Raw genomic sequence first — 21,948 nt, forward strand, 5'->3', positions numbered from 1 at the left:
AAACCAGGGATCTAACCTGCACCCCCTTTATTGGAAGGCGAAGTCTTAACCACTGGCCTGTCAGGGAAGCCTCCTCTAGTTTACTTTTAATTTAAATGAAGAGAGGGTGGCCCATGTAGCAGATGAGAGAAGCAAACAGGGAAGGGACAGAACAGAGCTAGGGCTTAAGTGCACTTGAATGTTGGCTGGGGACTTCTCTGGGGGTCCAGTGGCTAAGAGTCCACGCTTCCCACATGCCACAACCAAGAGTTCGCATGACACAACTAAAGATCCTGCGTGCTGCAACTAAGACCTGGCAGCGCAGCCAAATAAATTAATTTTAAAAAATTATATATATAATAGTCTATGGCCAGAGAGTAGCCCACTAGCGATCAGAGGAAGGTGTTGCTACATAGATGGGCTTCTATTCTCAGCCAGGGACGCTTCCAGGACCAGTAGGCAGCAGCACACTCATGCACCTGTGTGCCTGCACTCACAAACACACATACACACACATACATGCCCCAGGCCACCAGGCACACTCTCAGTGTCCCCTCCCCCATGCCCCTGAGTGGTGATGGTGTCAGGTTTAGAGTGAGATGGAGGGCTGAAGTCAAGCCTCCCATGATGGGAAAGATGCAGCTTCCAGGAACATAAGCGTGGTCAAAACAGGACTAGTGTGTGTGTGTGTGTGTGTGTGTGTGTGTGTGTGTTTGTGTGTGTGAGGCTATGTGTATTTGTGCAGTTTTATGTAAAAGGGGTTTCCCTCTGACTTCTCTGGTCTCATCTGGGGAGCCCATAAACTCAGCATCACCCAGGCCCTCTCATATATCAACTATCCGTGGTGTGATTGGAACCCCTCTGGCATGATGGCCAAGTGCAGTGCACAGCCTGGGTAACTGTACACAGCAATCCTCTCAAGGGCCCTCAGCTGGCCCAGCTCTGCAAGAGAGACCAGATCTTTCTCATAGGTACCTCAATTCTGTGTCCAAGGACAGGAACCAGAAATACTGAGCACCCATTCAACCCAGGAGAAGGGAGTGGAGGTGGCAGGATCAGAACAGCTGTTGGCTGGCCACCCACTTTGTCCCCATAAGAAGGGATCAGGAGATTGCAAATTGGGTAAGAAAATCCTCTCACCTCCAGCTCAAGACTGTAATCCTGGGCCTCTGGTCCCCTAAGCTTTGTTCTATTTTCGCTCCTCTTCTCAGAGTGAGCAGGTCTCCATTGGCTGCAAGGATTTAGTGGGGACTTTTAACACGTGTTCTCCAACAGCCCTTGGATCTGGTGTAGCCTTGCACAGCCCCTGTGACCTCCTCTCTTCTGCTTACCTCCTCTAGTCATTTCCCTGCACATTGGGATTCGTCAGGCCCTTCCTCGCTCAGATCTGGGGAACTCAGGCTTGTGAGCGAGGAGGGCCCAGTGTTAGGAAGCCCAGCCGCGTTGGTGTGGGGACCAGCGGTGAAAAGAACCGGTCCCCCTTGGGCATCAGCCTCCCGCAGGCCTGAGCGATGGGGAACATTATGGACGGTAAGTCGGTGGAGGAGCTGAGCAGCACCGAGTGCCACCAGTGGTACAAGAAGTTCATGACAGAGTGCCCCTCCGGCCAGCTCACCCTCTACGAGTTCCGCCAGTTCTTCGGCCTCAAGAATCTGAGCCCGTGGGCCAGCCAGTACGTGGAGCAGATGTTTGAGACCTTTGACTTCAACAAAGTGAGCTGGGCTCTGGGTGGGGAGCGCTGCAGGGGTGCCCCGGGGCTAGTGTGGGGGTGGGAGGGGCAAGTGTGGGACGGCTGGAGGAATGACTGTTCATCTGGGAGACTGAGAGTCTACATCAGTGACTCCAGTTTTCTAACGTCCATTGAGCACCTACTGTGCGTCAGGCACTGGGGGTTTAGAAATCAATCAACCCTCATCCCCAGGGAAGAGAGAGAGAGAGACCCTGGTCAGTGCACTCAGAGGCTAAACGTTGGTTTCCTCTGCCTCTTCCCCATGCGCAATTTACCCCAGAACAAGCATGAACACTTAAAAGACGGTCGACAAGCACCTACTAAGTGCTTGGTGCTGCACCTGATACCTCTGCCCAGGCCCTCAGATGCCCCCAGGATGCAGAAGGCAGAGGGGCGGAGGGCAGAGAGCAGGGTGATGACCTTCAGGCTGGCTTCAGGCCTGCTGGTCTGGGGTGGGCAGGTCCACGTTGTTTGGGTCACCCATCCCATGATGATCTGTGGACCCTAGAACTGGGACAATCAGGGTTGCCTGGTCACTGGGGTACCCAGGCCACTCCAGCTCCCAAGTTCCCAGTGACCTCCGTTCATCCTAAGAGGACCTGAAGGTCTGTGCAGTGGTCAAATTATCGATGTCTCCCCAAGGGATCACCTGAACGCACCAGATGAGGGCTTCCTGAGAAGACAGAGGGGGCACTGTAAGTTTGCGTCCCTAGTTTTCATCAGCTTGGTGGCCTTGGAGCCCATTTCTTCCCCGCTATGCCTCAGCTGATTCACCGTCAACTGTCATGGACATCAGGAGCATTAGTTAAGATGTTTCTTGGTATTTCAGAGCAAACCTTCCATTTATTTGGAGCAGTTCAGTCAAGATGTAGTGGTAGAAGAACGTGAATCCACACATCTATCTCCCCCGACCCGCTGGCCCCCACCTCGGCTGCTGCCTCCTCCAAGGTGAGGACAGGAAGCTGCCAAGTGTCCACTGCATGCTGGGGAGACCTTGCCCAGAGCTATTCTGGCTCCCCTAGCTGCCCAGAGGGTCCCAACATCACTGTAGGTGGGGCTTCTAGGGAAAGCTGAGGCTCAGAGGCTATTTAAAAACTCACTAATGTTTAGGATCAAGGGACCAAAGCAGCTTATGGGCTTTGAGTCCCAGCCTCAAGGGCAGCATTGTGGTGCCTGAGGGCTTTCCTAAAAGGGGTGCAGGGTCACAGTACTGGAGCCCAAGGTACAGAGACCAAGAAGGGATGGCACCCTCATGCTAGACCCCTGAAATACTCCAGAAGAAATGATCTAGAGTCCATGGTTGAGCCTCAACTCATTATACCCAAATGCACTGAAAGAGCTCAGCTTCTTGCCTGTTAAGGAAACCCTTTGAATCAAGATAACCCTTTGGATCTCAGATCTAAGATGACACTTATGGCACCGGGGCGGGGCAACCCCTCCACCCTGTATTTGGCTGAGTCATTCAAATGCTAGCTCTTCAATTTCTGTCACATGTAGGCACCACTGCTGACTCAGACAGTAGAACTCGCCTGCAGTGCTGGAGACCCGGCTTCTATCCGTGGGTCAGAAAGATCCCCTGGAGAAGGGAATGGCAACCCACTCCAGTATTTCTGCCTGGAGAATTCTATGGACAGAGGAGCCAGGCAGGCTACAGTCCAAGAGGTCACAAACAGCCAGACACAACTGAGCAACTAATACTTTCACTTTTTTTAAAAGCGCCACTTGTATTGTCCCAAACCGGACCTCTTTGATTCTACTCACACCCCCGCCTTAGGGCCTGAGTTCTGCCAGGCACTCTTCCTCCAGAATTCTGCTTAGCTCACACCTTCCCCAGCTGCAAGGCTCTGGTCAAATGCCTCCTTTCCACTGATACTGCCCTGATGTCCTGGTTTCAGCCCTGTTTAACTGGGACTAGTCCCCACCTTGGAGAAGGCAATGGCACCCCACTCCAGTGTTCTTGCCTGGAAAATCCCATGGATGGGGGAGCCTGGTAGGCTGCAGTCCATGGGGTCGCGAACAGTCGGACACGACTGAGCGACTTCACTTTCACTTTTCACTTTCATGCATTGGAGAAGGAAATGGCAACCCACTCCAGTGTTCTTGCCTGGAGAATCCCCGGGACGGGGGAGCCTGGTGGGCTGCCGTCTATGGGGTCACACAGAGTCGGACACAACTGAAGTGACTTAGCAGCAGCAGTAGCAGTCCCCACCTGGGCATTTCCTCAACCTTCCCTTTTCCCCTAGAGCATGTCTCATCTTTGTATTAGAAGATGATGTTGAATAACATTTAGCTGCTATGATTATGGTCAATCTCCCTGGTGGAATGTGAGCTCCACAAAGGCAGGGATTTCTGTCTTTCTTTTTCATTGCTGTATCCTTTGCACCTAGAACAGTGCCTAGAACACAGTAGGAGATCAGTTAGTATTTTTATTTAAGTGAATGACTATATGAGGAATTATTAGTTTTATGGACTACTTATATATAATATATATTAATTAACATTCATATTTGCTAAACTGAAGAGCATCTTTGTAATGTTTGAAGTGTCTTGTACACTGAAGGCAGAAATCACACTTTGGATACTCCTTCTACCCACTGTCACCAGCAAAAGGCAGTGGGGCAGGTAGGCTACAAGATGAGACCCAGGACCAGGAAGTTTTGATACAGAAGACTGGAAGTTTTGGGTAGTGCAAACAATAGCCCTTGGGCTTATTTTTGTCAATGAAGTTTTGTTAAAACACACCACACGCATTCTTTTACAGATCATCAAAACTGAAATATGTGCTATGTGGCCCTTTGTAGAAAAAGTTTGCCAGCCCTTGAACTAGAAGAGAGTTGTATCCTAGGGTACTGTACCAGGTGGTCAGGGTTTGGGGGTACGGCCATGAGTAGGGAATGTGACCAGGGCAACCCTCATATGCTTTGCTTACTTCAGAGTTTTGCCTGAGCTTGATTGTGCCTGGCAATCACACAGGTGCACACAAATCAGTGTAAATCTCCCAGCCCTGCATCTGAGCGCTGGGTGGCAATTAGGAGACTCAGTTTATTAATATTTATTTATTTGTTTTTTGGCTGCGCCACAAGGCTTGTGGGATCTTAGTTCCCCAACTAGGGATTGAACCCACGCTCTCCTGGCAATGAAAGTACCGAGTCCTAACCACGATACAACCAGGGAATTCTCAAGGAGACTCAGTTTCTAGGCAATGCTTTGTTAATCACTAGCATGTGGCCTAACCTTTCTCACCTTCAGCTTTTCATCTGAAAATAGAGATAGAAATACCCACAGGTCGTTGTGAGATTAAATGAATAAAGTGAGTGAAACACACATCACCTGAAGCCCACAAATCAAGTTAGTATTGTTGTAGTCGTATTACCGATCTAACCCAGACCACAATCCTGAAAAGCACGTGCTGTCCTTTTGTCTCAGAACTGAGACCCTGAGGCTATCTGACTTGTCCAAGGCCACACCTCTCCCAAGAAATGGTTTAGGTCTTTCTGGAACAAACGCACATGCCTTTCCATTGCCCAATTCTGGCCATTTTTTTAATTACAAAAAATTATAAAATTAAGAAAAATTTTAATTACCAAGAAATGACAGCTCATTGTAAAAAGTTTCCAACAATATAGAAAGATAAAAAATGGAAAGCAAAGTGTCCTTACCCTCTGTCCCCTTGCTTGGGGGAAATCTCCACAGTGGTAAGAAAGCAAACCTCTTGCTTCTCTGAGCATGGCTGCAGGGGGCCCTGGCTCCACCGTGACAAAGAGCCTGAGAGGAGGGTTGATCAAGGGGAGATTGAGGGACTTCCCTGGTGGTCCAGTGGTTAAGATTCCGCACTTCCACTGCTGCGGGCGTGGGTTCTATCCCTGGTTGGGGAACTAAGATCCTGCATGCCCCATGGCACAGCCATGTGTAGGAAAGCCCTTGAACATGGGCAAACACCCTGAGAATATTCACTATGATTTTGACTTCCATCGTGGAGCTCAGAGTGGGTGAGGCCTCACCTAAGGCCAGCACATGATCCGGAACTCTTGGAGGCCTTCTTGTCCCATCTCTGCCACGTCCCTAATTACAGTACCCCAGCCTTTGCTCGCACACTTTCAGGGACAGGGAGCTCATTACTGCGTGAAGCTGTCCCTTCCACTGTGGGCAATTCTGTCTGTTAAAGAGTTCTTCATACGGATCCCAAACCTGCCACTCAGTAACTTCCTGGTTCCAGAGTGAGGGTTGTGAGTAAGTCGAGCAATAGAGGCTGGACTCAGGTTCACAGGCTCTGAGTCCAATGCCCCTTTCCTTTCAGCACTCATCCTCTCTGCAAGACACAGGCTTCCCTTTTCCAGCTTCGCTTGACTTGGGCAGAAGGTGGGCAGAGGCAGGCCTGTGTTTCCTGCTTCCCTGACCCTATTTGTAGGGCTGGCAAGGCCAGGTGGAGAGTCAGCTGCTGAACATATGGGGGGTCCTGGGGGAAATATCCTGCAGGAATGTCTTGTACCACCTTCCCCCATGGCCAATCCCTCCAAGACTTAGTGAGGGCACAACCTCCCCCAGGAAGCCTTTCTGCTACTTTTGCCTGGTCACTGTCCTGTTCTATGATTCCATAATGTCCCGTCCAGATGTGCTGTCCCTGAACATATGTCATGATGGCACCATGATTTCCTTATAGTGATGGTAATAATAATGTGTGTGTTAGTCGTTCAGTCGTGTCCGACTCTTTGTGACCCCATGGGGTATAGCCCGTCAAGCTCCTCGGTTCATGTGATTTTCCAGGCAAGAATACTGGAGTGGGTTCCTTCTCCAGGGGATCTTTCTGATCCAGGGTCAAACCTGGGTCTCCTGCCTTGCAGGCAGACTCTTTACTGTCTGAGCTACCAGGGAAGCCTTGGTAATAATAATAATAATAATAATAATAATAGCTGACATTTACTGAGTGCTTACTATGCGGCAGGCAGTGTTGAGTGCCTTACATACCTGCATTTATTTAAGTCCACATCAATTCCATGGAGGTGGAAGCTATTATAACTACTACTGATCAAGGGTCAGAGTCATGTTGAATCCTTCCTGCCAGATCCTATATATTTGAGAAGGTGGGGCCAGGATTCCAGCCTGTGTCCTCAACGCTGCGCTCCCATCAGGACGGGCTTTATCTTACTGAGTTCTGAATCCTCAGTCTATCACAGCACCTAGTCGGTGCTCAGTAAGCTTCCAAGAATAAAGGGAAGAAGGAGAAAGGAGCTCGATGCCTCCAAATGTACCTCTATCCCTTATCCAGGCGCGTTAGAGCGCCTCCAAATTACGCCCCTATTCCTAGGGGGTTCGTGTCTCAACTACACACATCTTGCAACCACACCCATCAAACTGGAAGGGCTGAAGTTTGAGGATCACAGCGATGGCTGGAACCAAAGCACCTGTGAAGTGATAGCAATAAGCCATTTACACTCCAGTGGGCGGTTGGTTTATCCGAGACGCTCAGCGAGCGTCTCCCGGGCCCCTGGGGGCTCCGGGGGCGGGGCCGGGGCCGGGGGCGGGGCGTCGGTCAGGGCCTGGGCTCAGGGTCTTCTGGTTCCCCCAGCGGCTCCGGGCCGGGGGCGGGGCCGGGGGCGGGGCCTAGACAGAGGGGTTCAGGCGGCCACGCCCCCCGCCCAGGACGGCTACATTGATTTCATGGAGTACGTGGCGGCGCTGAGCCTGGTCCTCAAGGGGAAGGTGGAACAGAAGCTGCGCTGGTACTTCAAGCTCTACGACGTGGACGGCAACGGATGCATCGACCGCGACGAGCTGCTCACCATCATCCGGGTAACTCCAGGTGCCGAGGGCCGGGCAGGGGCGGGGCCGAGCTGAGAGCCGGGGCTGGGTCTTCAGCGGCTGGGTCGGTCCGCGGGCTCGGAAGGGGACGGGATTGAGACTTAAGGTCCCCGCGGCGGCTCGGGCCTTCACCAGCTGCGTGACCTGGGCCAGGTTCCCCTGGGCCTCAGTTTCCTCTTCTGCACCAAGAGCTGTAGAAGCGCATCCCCTACTCCGTCTGAGGCCCCAGGCCACCTTGACCTCTACTCCCCTGGCTCCCGTCGGGGGCTTGACGAGCTCTCCCTGCCCCATCCACCGCTGAGACGAGTTAGGACGGGTCCTCTCACTTCTACCCTTCCAGGCCATCCGAGCCATTAACCCCTGCAGCGACTCGACCATGACCGCCGAGGAGTTCACCGATACAGTGTTCTCCAAGATTGACGTCAATGGGGATGGTGAGGCCGAGCTGGGGCTCCCCGGGAAGGGGTCACTGGGGCTGTCACCAGTCTCAGAAAGGGAGAGGGCAGGAGGGGAGAGGGAGGCTCCAAGGGGCCGCTGCTGGCTGCCTCCTCCGCCTGTCTCCGCCCTGGCCACAGAGCTGGCTTTTGGGGATGTCTGCACCAGACTTTGGTCTCTGGCTCCTTGGCCGGCTCTGTTCACAGCCACTTCCTCCGGCCTTGGTTCTGTCCCCCTTACAAGACTGCCGCTCTGGGCCCCGGTCTGCAGACGTGAACGCCTCCTGCCCATGATGCCCTTTCTTTCCACCCCAGGGGAACTCTCCCTAGAGGAGTTCATGGAGGGCGTCCAGAAGGACCAGATGCTCCTGGACACGCTGACCCGAAGCCTGGACCTTACCCGCATTGTGCGCAGGCTCCAGAATGGAGAGCAGGATGAGGAGGGGGCTAGCGGCAGGGAAACGGAGGCCGTGGAGGCCGACGGCTGAGCTCACTACCTGCTCTTTCTGTACTGGGGAGGGTGTGTATGGTGGTGCCTGGTGTTTCACTGTTGTTTTAATACTAGATAGAGTTTAATACTAGATAGAGTCTACTGAACTCAAAGGCTCAGCTCACTTCTTAGGGGTCCGTGGTGGCAGCACTGGGGCAGTGGTCCAGAGCGGGGGACCTTTCCAGAACTCTCTGTGTGATTCAGCTGGTGGTGACTCTCCTTGCTGGGGGCGGCCTTCAGCATCTGTCAGGCTCCTCCTCCCTACTCCCTCCTGCACCTCCCCCAGCTTTTACCAGCTCTTCCACTGAGCTTCTCTGGTTCTACGGTCTTTTAGATACAGAAGCTCTGAGGCAGAGGTGGCCTTTCCCAGGACTCCAGTGGGACCCTGAAGATCTGGTGACTGCAGCCTTCAACTGGGTGCTGTCACATGCCCGTCCTGCCCCCAATATCCCAGAGCCTAAGTGGTCTGTGTTGATTCACTCCTCCCTTCAACAAGCGTGTCTCGAACAGCTACTTATATTAATGCTAGATGTTACACGTGCAAAGAAGAGGACAGTTCGCATCCTCAAGGAACTCACAGCATCCTTATCAAACAGTATGCCAAGAGAAGTTATGATACTATAGACAGTCCTTCTTAATCCATTGGGAATCTGTATTTATTCAGGAGTGGTTGCACAACACCCTCATTCTTCCCCTGCTGGTCCCTCAGTGCCACATGGTACCACATGGTACCCCCATAGGATTTCGACTCATTGTTAATGGCAAGTGTCCTGACCATCCCTGATCTAACCTAAATCCCTCTTACCACAGTGAGACCTGACACCAGTAGAGAAGTGGAACAGTCTCTTACAGGGGGCCCTCTCCCCATTCTTTGCACACTCCAGCTTTAAGAATACCTGACCAAGACCCTGGGGAGAGGCACAGGCTGGAGTAGTCGTGATCACTTTTTTCAGAGATGCTCTTTCCTTCAGAACTTTGAGTCTTCACTTCAGCTGGGTGTGGGGGAGGTTCTGGGAGCACATGAAAATCCAAGGGGGTGGAAGGGAGCAAACAAGGGGAAAGTAGGGGGTGGAGCCCCAACCTGCAGAGAGCCCCCTGGGATGGAAGGGAGGAGGCATTTTATTCACACCTGTCCTGTCCATCACATGGACTGCTCTAGATTGGAAGTCAGCTGGGGTCGGAGCACAGACATGGAGGGAAAGTGGAGCTCAATGCCAGGGGCAAAAGGGAGTTGACATTTCTGCTTCTTCTCTTGGTGGCTGCCTCTTGGGAAATGCTGGAGGTCAGAGCTGGGAGGGTATCTGGATAGAATTGGGACATTTCCCCAGCCTCATTCACATACCAGCTTCATGATTTGGGGGCATATCTGTGTCCCAGCTGGATTACTATTATTTTTTAATTGACTATTTTTTTAACCTTACATTTATTTCTACAGTTAACTTTATATGGATATCATGCCCATGAAATCACAGGATCTACAAATTAGTTTTATTCTTCATACTTCAACACAAAAACATATCTATTTACATGGGTTTCTTTTTTGAGTTCCTCAGTACCACCCCCTGCAACCAGAGTGACTGCCTTCTTTTTTTTTTTTCTTTATTTTTTGGCTGCACTGCATGGGTTATAGGATCTTAGTTCCTGACCAGGGGTTGAATCCAAGCCCTCAGCAGTGAAAGTGCAGAGTCCTAACCCATGGATTGCCGGAGTGACTGCCTTTTAATCTAGTTTCTGTATGGAGGCTGCACATAGAGTTTGTATAACAAAAAGAATCCCATATCTAAAAAAGTAATAATCTGAAAACTGCTTGTCGAGTCCAGCCTGCTCATGGCGCAGACAAAACACCTAGGTCAGGGAAAAGAAATGCCCGCCGTGGGTCACACAGGAGTTGGAGGCAGAGCCTGTCCTAGAGCAGGTTGGCAGGCCCCAGTTCTCTCCAGAAATAGAAGAAAGGTTCCTCCATTCTTTAAGGAGACATACTTGGCTTGTGGGCTTGTGATGGCAAACTTTGGAGGGTCCATTCTGGGGGTGGGGGTTGGAGAGCTGAGTGTGAGGGATGAGGGGTAGGGAGTGGGGAAGGAGGGTTGGAAGAAGCTGGCAGAGCAGCACCAGGGCAGAACTGAAACAGCCCCTTTAAGTACAGTCTACCCCCTCCAAGGGCAGGAAGAACAGTCCTTGGGGTCCTGGGGGGATGTAATTGTTATTCATCCCTTCTCCCCAATTCCTACCTTTTCTTCAGCGTCAACACCACCTGCCAGCCCCACCCTTCTACTAGTGAGTTTCACACTGTGTGGGCATTTTCATTGCTAATTTCATCTATGGAACCCCTACCTCTAGATCTCCATGCTTCCAACTAAGAACCATGAAGGAATCTGTGGGAATCCCACAGTCACCTAGCAAGGCATAGCTTTCCCAGAATCAGCTGAAGGGGGAGAGGAAGCCAAGTCCCTTCAGTACCCCACAAATCCTCCCAGTGGACCAGCCCTGTTGGCCATTTCAGACTAATGACCCCTGCCCTCCCCACTCAGCCCCACCCCCTGCAAGGGGATGCCAGGAAGTTCAAGCCAGGATAAGAGTGGGCATAAGCAGGTTGAACCAGGGACCCTCACACTGCTCTGGAAACCTGGTGAGCCTGGAGTCTTGGAGGGCTCCCAGGGCCCCGGAGCCCTCAGAACATGGCACTTTTCCGCCTCTGCTGAGAGATCCAGCTACTGGGGTTCAGATCCATCTGCAGCATCTTCATCACCCACTTGTCACGACGGGCACCTTCAACAAACTCATTCAGGGACAGCTGCCCTGTGCAAGGGGTAGGAAAGACAGTCATGCCAGGTCGGGGAATGGAAGAAATGGGGTGGGGATGTACACAGATAAGCCTGCGATCTCAGGGCCTAAGCTTCGGCTTTCCTCCAGGAGTCTCCTGGAACCTCCAAGGGTTTCTTCAAAGGACTTGCTTTGCAAATGAATTCAAGGTTTACTTTTGCATGTGGGACCCTTGAAATGTTCTTTTGCAAATGAATTCAGGTTTTACTCTTGCACATGGGACCTTTAAAATATTTTTGAGGGCTCTTCTGGGTGTGTTCCCAGCCAACTGCCTCTTTGCACAGCCTGGGGCTGGGGCGCTGAGCTACAGCGATGAGAGTCCAAGTACATGACCCCATTTACTCCTTTCGGTTATTCTTATTCCCATTTTCCAGGTGAGGAAACTGAGATCAGGCTGAGAGGGTACATGAAGCATCTTGGTCTGCCTGACTCCAAAGCTCCTCTTCTTCCACGGCCCTTGCCTGGCAACTCCAGTAGGAGTTTTAATCCCTCTTACAAGCCTCACGGGGCTTCCCCGTTGGCTCAGCAGTAAATAATTCACCTGCAGTGCAGGAGACACAAGAGATGCTGGTTCGATCCCTGGGTCGTGAAGATCCCCTGGAGGAGGGCATGGGAAGTCACTCCAGTATTCTTGTCTGGAGGATCCCCATGGACAGAGGAGCCTGGCAGGCTACAGTCCATAGGGTCACAAAGAGTCAGACACGACTGAAGTAACTTAGCACACACACACAAGCCTCACGTGCTAGTGATATTCTTGTTATTCTATGATCTCTTCTCCACACCCATCTCACTGCCGGGAAGTGAAGGGCCTAGTCTAAGGTGACGTGGAGAAAGTGGGGTGCCCCTGGATGGGGAGCCCCCCGCCCCTGCCCCACCATCATCTCTGCTCCAGTTACCATCTCCATTTTCATCCACCAGAAGGAAGATCCTGTCCACGACCTCCTCGGGCGTGAGCAGCTTGCCTTGCTGCTCGGCCTCCATCTCCACACTGCAGGCTTTCTTCAGCTTGTAGATGGACTGTGGGAGGGAAGCCAGTGACATCCAGAGACCCTGCACGCTCTGCACCACCCCCCGCGGCACCTCGTCCTCAGCACTGCCCCCCAGTCTGTACCTCTGAGGATCACGGGACCCAGGTCCAAACTAAAAGTGACCTGTGCTAAGGCCGTTTCCTCAGGGTTTCATGGCCTAATTCCCACCGAGGGGTTCCTGGCTTCACTCACTGCCCCATTCCCACGCCATTGGTGTTTCCACTGTGAGCATCAGAGCTGACACCCAAAACCTTTAACGAAGGCACAGGGATGGCCTAACCTCCACTTTACAGCAGAAGACATGGAGATTTCAGAATACTTGTGGGTGTGTATGAAGTGTATGCGTGTGAGATAGGATGATCGGAGACACAGGTGTTGGGCTGGAGGGAAAAGCACAGGTGTCTCGCTCACCCTGTTTCCAGCAACAAGGCAACGTTTGGAAGTGAAAAGGGGCAGAGACAGACAGACATGAGGAGTATCCTCAGGCCTTGGCTGGGGCTCGCCTAGGACAGAGGTGTGCACTGGGGGTCCCCATGGCCTCACTGCCCAGCACAGCACGTGGCACAAACAAGGCACCACTACAGGCAGCCCAGCATCTCCTGGTGGATGAACTTGGGCAAACCACACAGCCTCCGTGGGCTGATTTCCTTTTCTGTAAAATGCGCCAACATCTCCCTCCTCAGAGTGAAGTTCTGGAGAGTAAGAGGCTAATGAGGGTTTTGTGCAGAGTCTGAGCCAGAGTACTTTTTCCCCTTGCTCATTCTTGCTAGTAGTCAATCAACTTTCTGATCTTTCCAGAGAACCTACTTTTGCTTTCGTTGACTTTCCTTGTGCGTTTGTGTTCTGTTTTGTTAATTTCCATTCTTTATTAATTCTTTTCTGTTGCTTTTTTTGGCCTTACTTTTCTTTTATTTAATTTGTTGAGATGACTTCTTGGATCATTGATTTTCATTTCAGTCTCTCATTTTCTGCTGCTAAGTCGCTTCAGTTGTGTCCGACTCTGTGCGACCCCATAGACGGCAGCCCACCAGGCTCTGCCATCCCTGGGATTCTCCAGGCAAGAACACTGGAGTGGGTTGCTATTTCCTTCTCCAATGCATGTAAGTGAAAAGTGAAAGTGAAGTCGCTCGGTCATGTCCGACTCTTAGCGACCCCATAGACTGCAGCCTACCAGGTTCCTCTGTCCATGGGATTTTCCAGGCAAGAGTACTGGAGTGGGGTGCCATTACCTAGTATATACATTTTAAGGCCACAGATGTTTCTGTAAGCTCAGCTTTAAGCTGCATTCCAAAGTTTTGTTATGTTAGTATCATTACTCAGTTCATGATATTTTGTGTGTGTGTGATACTATTTTTTTGATTCATGGAGTATTAGGAAGTAGCGTGATTTTCAAACAGATGGGGATTTTCTCATTCTCCTTTTGTAATTGATCTCCAGCTTAATTTCATGATAGTTGGAAAGCACACTCTGAATGATTCCAATGCCCCTTTCCACCTCCAGGCCCAGGGGCCCCCCTTCAGCATCCAGCTTGCCCAGGTGCCTGCCCCGCCCCCACCCCTCAGCAGACAGTCACCTGCACGATGTCCAGCAGCTCCTGGCGGTCGATGCAGCCATTGCGGTCCTTGTCGTAGATCTTGAAGGTCCACTTGAGCTTGTGCTCCAGGGTGCCCCTCAGCACAAGGTTCAGGGCTGCCACGTACTCCAGGAAGTCGATGGTGTTGTCCTGCATTGGGGGTGGGAGCTGTGAGGCTCCCTTCAGCCCCTGACCCCGTCTCCCGGGAGCATTGGTGGGAACTCTATTCCAGGCCACCATCCCTGAAACTCAGGGCTTGGCCTCCCCGGTGCATGCATGTGCCTCTGCATCTGTGCTCATCGTGTTCTCTGCCCTGGGATCCATCCTCAGTCTCCAGGATCACCCAGTCCTGCCTGTCCTTCAAGGCTCAGCTCAATGGTCCCCTCCTCCAGGAAGCCTTCCTTCTCACACCACTTCAGCCACAGTGACCGTCCTCTCCCTCTCTGACACTCCCAGCTGTTGCTGTTTTAGCAGCTAAAACAGTCAATCCTAAAGGAAATCAACCCTGAATATTCACTGGAAGGACTGATGCTGAAGCTGAAGCTCCAAGACTTTGGCCACCTGATGTGAAGAGCTGACTCACTGGAAAAGACCCTGATGCCCGAAAGGTTGAAGGCAAGAGGAGAAGAGGGTGACAGAGGATAAGATGGTTGGATGGCATCGCTGACTCAATGGACATGAGTTTGAGCAAACTCTGGGAGACAGTGAGGGATAGGGAATCCTGGTGGGCTACAGTCCATGGGGTTGCATGACTTAGTGACTGAACACAACAACACGGACTGTAGCCCACCAGGCTCCTCTGTCCATGGGATTTCCCAGGCAAGAATACAGGAGTGGGGTGCCATTTCCTTCAGGGGATCTTTCCGGCCCAGGGATCCAACCCCCGTCTTCTGCATCGGCAGGCGGATTCTTTACCACTGACCACCAGGAAAGCCCAGCACCCACCCTCTCTTCTACCCTTAACTGTTCTGTACGTGTGTCTCATTCTCTAGCAACAGTCTATCCTCCAGGAGAAAGGAGAGGGGTTTACATTGCTTCTGCTTCTCTTCCACGCCTAGTACGATGCAACTTCTGCCCAGAGTCTCAAAACTATTTACAAATCTATAAAGAAATGACTGACTTAAGTCTGAATATAAGACTAACATAGTTTTGAAAGGAGATTAGAAAGCAGGACCTCACATATTTCAAGGTTGGGATCTCAGCTCTCCAAATCAAAAATTGGAATCATCAGCTCCCCCGGGAGCATCTGTCATCCCCATGACTTTGTAATCAGAATGGCATCACGAGCCCAGAGCCCCTCTGTCCCACTGGGTCAGGCCAAGTGGGAGCCTCAACCCCTGTTCAAGGGGTGCCTGGGTGGGCAAGGTATGGACAAGAGGAGAATACAGCCCCACACGAAGGAAACAGCAAACGCTTAAGGAAAAACCAAGAAGATAAAACGAGCCCACCTCCACACCTCCAGAGTTTAACCAACGTCCTTTATATAATTCCTCTGGCCCCTATACTCCTCACTGTGTAAATATTTACCTAACTGAGGTCAGGCTGTAGCTATAGTTTTACTGGATTTTTATTTTAAAATTTCCCATGCTTACACAATGAACATCTTGTGCGTACGTATTTTTCCTTATGCCTCTGATAATTCCTGTAGGGCAGATTCTTAGCCGTTGCTATTTGTTCTGTTGTTTTTTCCCCACTAGTCTCTAATGCACTGTTTTTGTGGGTGTATAAGTGCTATGAATTCTTAAATTGATGTGTAGTTGATGTGCCATATAAGTTCTAGGTATACAATATTGTTGTTTAGTCGTGAAGTTCTGTCGTACTCTTTTTCGACTTCATGGGCTCTAGCCCACCAGGCTGCTCTGTCCACGGGATTTCCCAGGGGAGAATACCGGAGAGGATTGCCATTTCCTTCTCCCAGGGGATCCTCCCAACCCAGGAATGGAACCCAAGTCTCCTGCACTGATAGGCGGATTCTTTACCACAGAGCCACAAGGGAAGCTCCTAGATCGTGATTCGTAGTTTTTAAAGATTATACTCTATTTGGTGTTCTTATAAAATGTTGGCTATATTCCCTGTGTTATACAATATATCCTTGTAGCTTATTTATGTAATAGTTTGTACCTGCTAATCTCCTACACCTGAATTGCCCCTACCTCCTTGTTCTACAAAATTGTATCACATGTGTAGACACACGTAGATACGTAGATACCAGTAACTCTCAACACAAAGAACCTCTCTTGTGTTACCTCTCAAAGGTCACATCTTTCTCCCAACCATAACACTTGGCAACCGCTGTTTGGTTCTCCATCAATAATATTTTCACTCTGAAAAGAGTATAAAAATAGAATCATATACTGTGTAACTTTCTTTCACTCAGCACAGTACCCTGTAGATTCATCTCAGTCACTGTAAGCATCAACAGTTCCTTTTTTTAAATTGCTGAATGGTGCGCCATTATATGAATGTTCCCTAATTTGCTTTCTGTTGGCCCATTGAAGGTTATTTGGCTTGTTTCCTGTTCCCCCACCCCCAGCTTTATTGAGGTATAATTGCACAATAGCCTTTTAAAGAACACTGTGTAAGTTGAAGGCGTATAGTGTGGTAATTGGTTGTCCTTTAAAAGACTATTTTCATTAGTAATTATTATTTGTTAGGCTTTCTAAAAATAGATCTTGGGTTTCTTTTCATTGGCCACGCCCTGGAGTGCATGGGGTCAAACCTGTACCCCTGCATTGGGAGCATGGAGTCTTAACCACTGGATCACCAGGGAAGTCCCTTAGGTTTCTTTTTAAATAAGAATTCAGTTAGAAAATTATGCAAAATGGACCATTTGTTTGACATACATCATCTCCCTCAGGTCTGTTATTCCCATTTCATGGATGCGGAAACTGAGACTCAGAGGTTTAATAAGTTGCCTAAGAAATTCCCACCCAGCAAGTGGCAGAGTCTTTCAAGCTACATGCCTTCTGCAGTTCATCAGGTTGGGAGAAATTTCTTACTCCATGCAAGGTCTATTACTGTTTAAAAAATTAACCTGGTGGCTAGCACCAAGGGGAGTAAAACACACAAACAAACCCCAAATCACCAGCAAATTTCTGCTCTTCAGCTCTCTAGATTTCCCCCTCATTCTTTGTCTAGAACTTTCTGTTCTCACAACATCCTGTCTCAACATGATACGGTTTCCACAGTGACCCCTCACCTTACATGAGTCTCAGTGCAGAGCAGCCCTTTCCTGACAAGTGATCTCACGTGTGAGTTTACTTCAAACCCCAGGACCAGTTCTGGGAAGCTCCCAGCAGGGGCTACTCTCTTCCACTGCGCACGCGCTCTCGTCAGCTTCAATTACCCACAGAGGCTGAAGATGACGGAAACGCCTGTCTACTCAAGAGTTGGAGCAGAAGTGACAAGCGTGTGATCTGCTCTGTGGGATTACCTGCCTCGTTTCTCCCTGAATTGGCGGCGTTTGTGAACCAGCCCTGACCTCCCCCCAGCACTCGTTGCATAAGGACCCTGAAGGACATTTGACCTTCATCCTTCCTTTTCCTCCATCCAGAGCATTACAGGCGAGCACCAGAGATGGCCTTACTACCTCCACCAGGAGGAAGCATAGCAGCAGAGACCAGGTGCCCCTACCTCCTTGCCACCACAAAACTGTTTTCACCACCACAGATCTTGACGTGTGAGCTAGATCTAAGAGCTCTTTTGATTTTTATCTGCCCCAGAAATCTCAGAGATCAATTGCCCAGAAATGACACTTGCTGATTATAAAGGTTGTTCTGAGGTGGGAAGTGGAGTCGGGCAGGAGTTTGGAGACAAAGACTAAGTGGGAAAAGAAAAGGAAGAAGGCTTAGCTTCTGACAGAGGAGTTGAAAACGCCTGCTAGGAGAGCTCTTCCTTACAGCAGGAGGCCAACTAATAAAAGAGAAGGGACAGCAGAGATTGAAAATTATCAATGGGTGCCAAACCTAGGGGCTGATCATTTGATGAGCAATAGGAAGTGTACTTAGTCTCAAAGTATTAATATCTCCCTATAAGATGCTTATTAATTACAAAGAAGAAATAGTCACTTTACAGTGGTGAAATCTGGCAGACACCACATAGCTAAATGATCCAAGGGACCAGCCAACATCACGTGCCCTCTGATGTCACATGCTCAGAAGCACATAGCATCTCTTCCGGGGCAATTTCTGCCAGAAGTGTCACCTGCATCTCATCTCAAGGCAACACAGGGTAAACCCAGATCATCGACTTGCGGTCTTCAAAAATGTCAGTCAAATAAGATAAAGAAAAGCTGAGACTAAAGGATCCAAAGGGCATCAGGTCCAGGGCAGGGGCGGGGTAGTGGGGATGGGAGGGGATGGACAAATTGGGAGATTAGGATTGACATATACACAGTACCACGTGTAAAAGGGATAGCTAGTGGGAACCGCTATAAAGCATAGGAAGCTCAGCTTGGTGCTCTGTGATGACCTAGAGGGGTGGGATGGGGGTGGAGTGCAAGGGAGGTTCAAGAGGGAGGGGATATATGAATACATACGGCTGATTCACTTCATTGTACAGCAGAAACTAACAAAACATTGTAAAGCAATTATACTCCAATTTTTTAAAAAAAGGCTAAGGGGGAGATAGGACATTAAATGCAATGTGTGATCAAACTTAAAAAGGTTGTAATAGATGTCATCAGGACAGTCAATCAAACGTCAATATAGATTGTCAGTTAGATAACAGAACTTATTAATGTTGACTTTCCTGAGCTTGATCATTTGTTAGGTTAAGAGAATGCCCTTGGTTTTAGAAAATACATACTAGAATATTTGGGGTAAAAGGGTGTGATGTCTATATAATCCTCTCTAAAAAATGCATATATTTATATGCATAATATACACATATATGAATATATTGTATACATGTATGTATACATGTATATATATAATACATCACACAGAGAGAATAGTAAAGCAAACGAGTCAAATGTAAACAACTGGGAATTTTGATAAATTGTAAATGGAAATTACTTGCACTATCCTCCCTTATAATTTTTCTGTAAAGTTAATGTCACCGAGATTAAAAAGTTATTTTAAAGATGACTGCTGAATATTATATGCTAACTTAGAAGAAATGAGGTATACGAGGTTGCAGCTGTTTTATTTTCCAGGGGCTTCATAATCCCTTTGAAATCTTGAATTGTTAGTATATTGAATTTTAAATGAATTTGAAGAAAATTGATAAATTCATGGGTGTGAACCTTGCCACATACTACCTGATATATTTGTTTACTTTTCTTCTGACATTCAACACTTCAAAAAAATCATTTCCTCTTTTAAACAGCCCAACACACTGCCTTCTGGGCAGGAACGCTTGCCTGGGATGCAGGACCGCTGAGTTTAAGATCTTGGACAAATCAGTTCACTGAATTTGGAGTAACAACCTCGGCCTGCTCCCTTTCCGGGCTGCTGCCGACTCAGAGACGTTTATAGAAGGAACTTTGGGAAGGCTGAAACTCGGTTGAGATCTGCAGTTAGGGTTCACCTCCAAGGTTTTTGTTGCCGCGATGATGCTGACCCCGCCCTACCGCCCCCTACAGGCGCAAAGAAGATGTGCACTGACAGTTCCAGGGCAGAGAGAAGAAAAGTGTTAGTCGCTCAGTCATGTCCAATTCTTTGCGACCCGTTGGACTGTAGCCTGCCAGGCTCCTCTGTCCATGGAGTTCTCCAGGCAAGAATACTGGAGTGGGTAGCCATTCCCTTCTCCAGGGGCAGGGTGGGAACTAAGAAGCGTTCCCAGTGACTCACTCTGAAAAGTGAAGCTCTCCTTCTACACAGAAGTGGGGTACCTACCGCTTTTTCCAGATTAAATTATCTAGGTCAAACCCACTGGCCCCTCAATCTGAAGGAGTGAAACAGGGGTTTGAGGCAAACTTAATGGTTTAAAGGACTGTGGAGGCACTGGACTGGATGGCCTTAAATAATGAAGGGGTTTCAGTGCTTAAGGGCGTTCCTGGTGGCTCACATAGTCAAGAATCTCCCTGTAAAGAGGGAGACCTGGGCTGGATCCCTGTGTCGGAAAGATCCCCCGGAAAAGGGAATGGTAACACACTTCAGTATTCTTGCCTCGAGAATTCCGTGGACAGAAGAGCCTGGTGGGCTTACAGTCCATGGGGCCATAGTCGGACACGACTGAGAGACTTTCACTTTTACTTTTTTCTATGTTTAAATTCAATATATTATCTTCTGAGCTCCTGGTGCCAACCAAGGACTTGTAGAAACTCTGTGGATGAATGATTTCATGGAATCTTCCATGGGCTTCCCTGTGGTTCAGACGCGTCTGCCAGCAATGCAGGAGACCTGGGTTCGGTCCCTGAGTCAGGAAGATCCCCTGGAGAAGGAAATGGCAACCCACTCCAGTATTCTTGCCTGGAGAATCCCACGGAAGGAGGAGCCTGGTGGGCTACAGTCCACGAGGTCGCAAAGAGTCGGACACGACTGCGCGACTTCACTTTTACCTTCAGCAAAGGGGCACTCATGGGCTGTGCCAAGATAGCTCCGCCTATTAAACCCCTTATATTTAGCGCAAGGGGAACCCCGATGGATGCGGAAAAACCATGTCCTGTGACTGCAGAGTCCTGTCCATAAATACACGTAGAGAGGACCCTGGGTCTTTCTGCAGAGCCTCCCTTCAGCTCTCAGGAAGAGGACAAGTCAGATGAAAGCGGAGAAATGGAAAGAAAAGATGGGAAGGAAGAATGATGGGAGAGAGAGGAGTCTGGAGGAAGAGTGAGACAGAGAAGGCAAGAGAGGATGGAGAGGAAAGAAGAGCCGAGGCCGAGCAGGAGGGCTGACCAACGGAGCTCCCACCGAGGGTGCTCCTTTAGTCAAGGATGAGCCCTGAGCTCTCGGTCCGCCCCCTCGGGGCACCTTACCCCATTCGTGTCGAAGGCTCGGAACATGCCCTCTACGAACTGGGTGGCCTCCTCGTTGTCCGGGACCTTGAAGAAGCGCTTAAACTCGTGCATGAAGAGCGTGCCGCTGGGGCACTCATCCAGGAACTTCTTGTACCACTCTTGCAGCTGCGCCGCGTCCACCGCGCCGACAGCGCCGTTCTCCTCCCAGCTGAACTGCTGCCCCATCCTGGCCCCAGGACGGCAGGGAGCAGAGCCTGGGCCTCCTGCTGAGACGCTGCCGACTGATTCCTTATGCGAGGGCCCTCTTCCTACCTTTCCTCTGCTCTGCCAGCCTGTTCATCCTCTCCAGGCCAACCAAACGGGACGGGCAGCGGAGGGGGTTGGCAGTGAGGGGGCGGGACCAGGCCAGCTAAGTGCCTTAAGATTAGAAGATTCCCCTGGAAGGCCTGACCTCCAGTCGGCTAAGCTCCCCTAGCCTCACCCCTCCCTTCAGTCTGGTCAACCACTCAAGTAAGCTGTCTAGTAGATTCTGAAAAGGGAGAAGGGGCGGAAACAGAGGTAAGCAGATGGAGGGGGAATTGGGAAGGCAGGCTGGGACCCTCCCATCTTATGCATGGGCCCTGGCACTTTCAGAAGGGCACTATGCAGGAGACTGCTATCCAGAGAAGATGCAAGTACAACTTCTAGCCCATAAATCAGAACTGCTGGTGAGCAGGGGCTGGCCCTCCACTTGGTCTAGTGAGAAGCAGCAGGATCTATGATGTGAAGGACTCTGGGTGAGCAGCTTTGTCCCCACATTGTCGGTCCCCAGCACCAAGGGTCCCCAACCTCTGGGATCTAATGCCCAATAATCTGAGGTGGAGCCAATGCAATAATAATAGAAATAAAGTGCACAATAAATGTAATATGCTTGAATCATCCCCAGACCATTCCCTGTCCCCAGTGTGTGGAAGAATTGCCTTCTATGAAAACAGTCCCTGGTGCCAAGAAGGCTGGGGACCGCTGTCCAGTGCGATACCTGAAGCTCCTTTACAGGCCAGACCCTTGAGTCTTAACCCATGACCCAGGGGAAGCTTGCAGTCTTAACCACCGGACTACCAGGGAAGTCCCTCCTCTGTCCCAGAGATGACTATTTCACCACGTTTCCAACCCTAGAAGCTTCCTCTCACTCCCGCATTCAGCTGATGACCTTGTC

General features: G+C 50.1%; 2 protein-coding genes across 3 annotated transcripts; one reads left to right on the plus strand and one right to left on the minus strand.

The window, feature by feature from the left end:
* The first annotated feature begins 1,362 nt into the window (after nucleotides 1–1,362).
* GUCA1A (guanylate cyclase activator 1A) lies at nucleotides 1,363–8,538 on the plus strand. Its single transcript, XM_042237287.2, has 4 exons — nucleotides 1,363–1,691; nucleotides 7,349–7,498; nucleotides 7,848–7,941; nucleotides 8,257–8,538. Exons 1-4 carry the CDS (start codon nucleotides 1,491–1,493, stop codon nucleotides 8,427–8,429), a joined length of 618 nt encoding a protein of 205 aa, XP_042093221.1. The 5' UTR covers nucleotides 1,363–1,490; the 3' UTR covers nucleotides 8,430–8,538.
* A 1,359-nt stretch (nucleotides 8,539–9,897) lies between these two features.
* On the minus strand, nucleotides 9,898–21,109 carry GUCA1B (guanylate cyclase activator 1B). 2 transcript variants are annotated; one of them, XM_004018819.6, is made up of 4 exons: nucleotides 20,772–21,109; nucleotides 13,853–14,002; nucleotides 12,148–12,268; nucleotides 9,898–11,227 (listed from the first exon to the last, which is right to left on the minus strand). In XM_004018819.6, the coding sequence occupies exons 1-4, from the start codon at nucleotides 20,976–20,978 to the stop codon at nucleotides 11,100–11,102; spliced, it is 606 nt and encodes a 201-aa protein (XP_004018868.2). In that variant the 5' UTR covers nucleotides 20,979–21,109; the 3' UTR covers nucleotides 9,898–11,099. The 2 variants fall into 2 exon arrangements, with proteins under 2 accessions (XP_004018868.2, XP_060259167.1); XM_060403184.1 differs by having other exon boundaries at nucleotides 11,149–12,268.
* Nucleotides 21,110–21,948: the final 839 nt, after the last annotated feature.

This window comes from Ovis aries, chromosome 20 (assembly GCF_016772045.2).
Source record: "Ovis aries strain OAR_USU_Benz2616 breed Rambouillet chromosome 20, ARS-UI_Ramb_v3.0, whole genome shotgun sequence".
In the NCBI taxonomy this organism is placed as follows: Eukaryota; Metazoa; Chordata; class Mammalia; order Artiodactyla; family Bovidae; genus Ovis; species Ovis aries.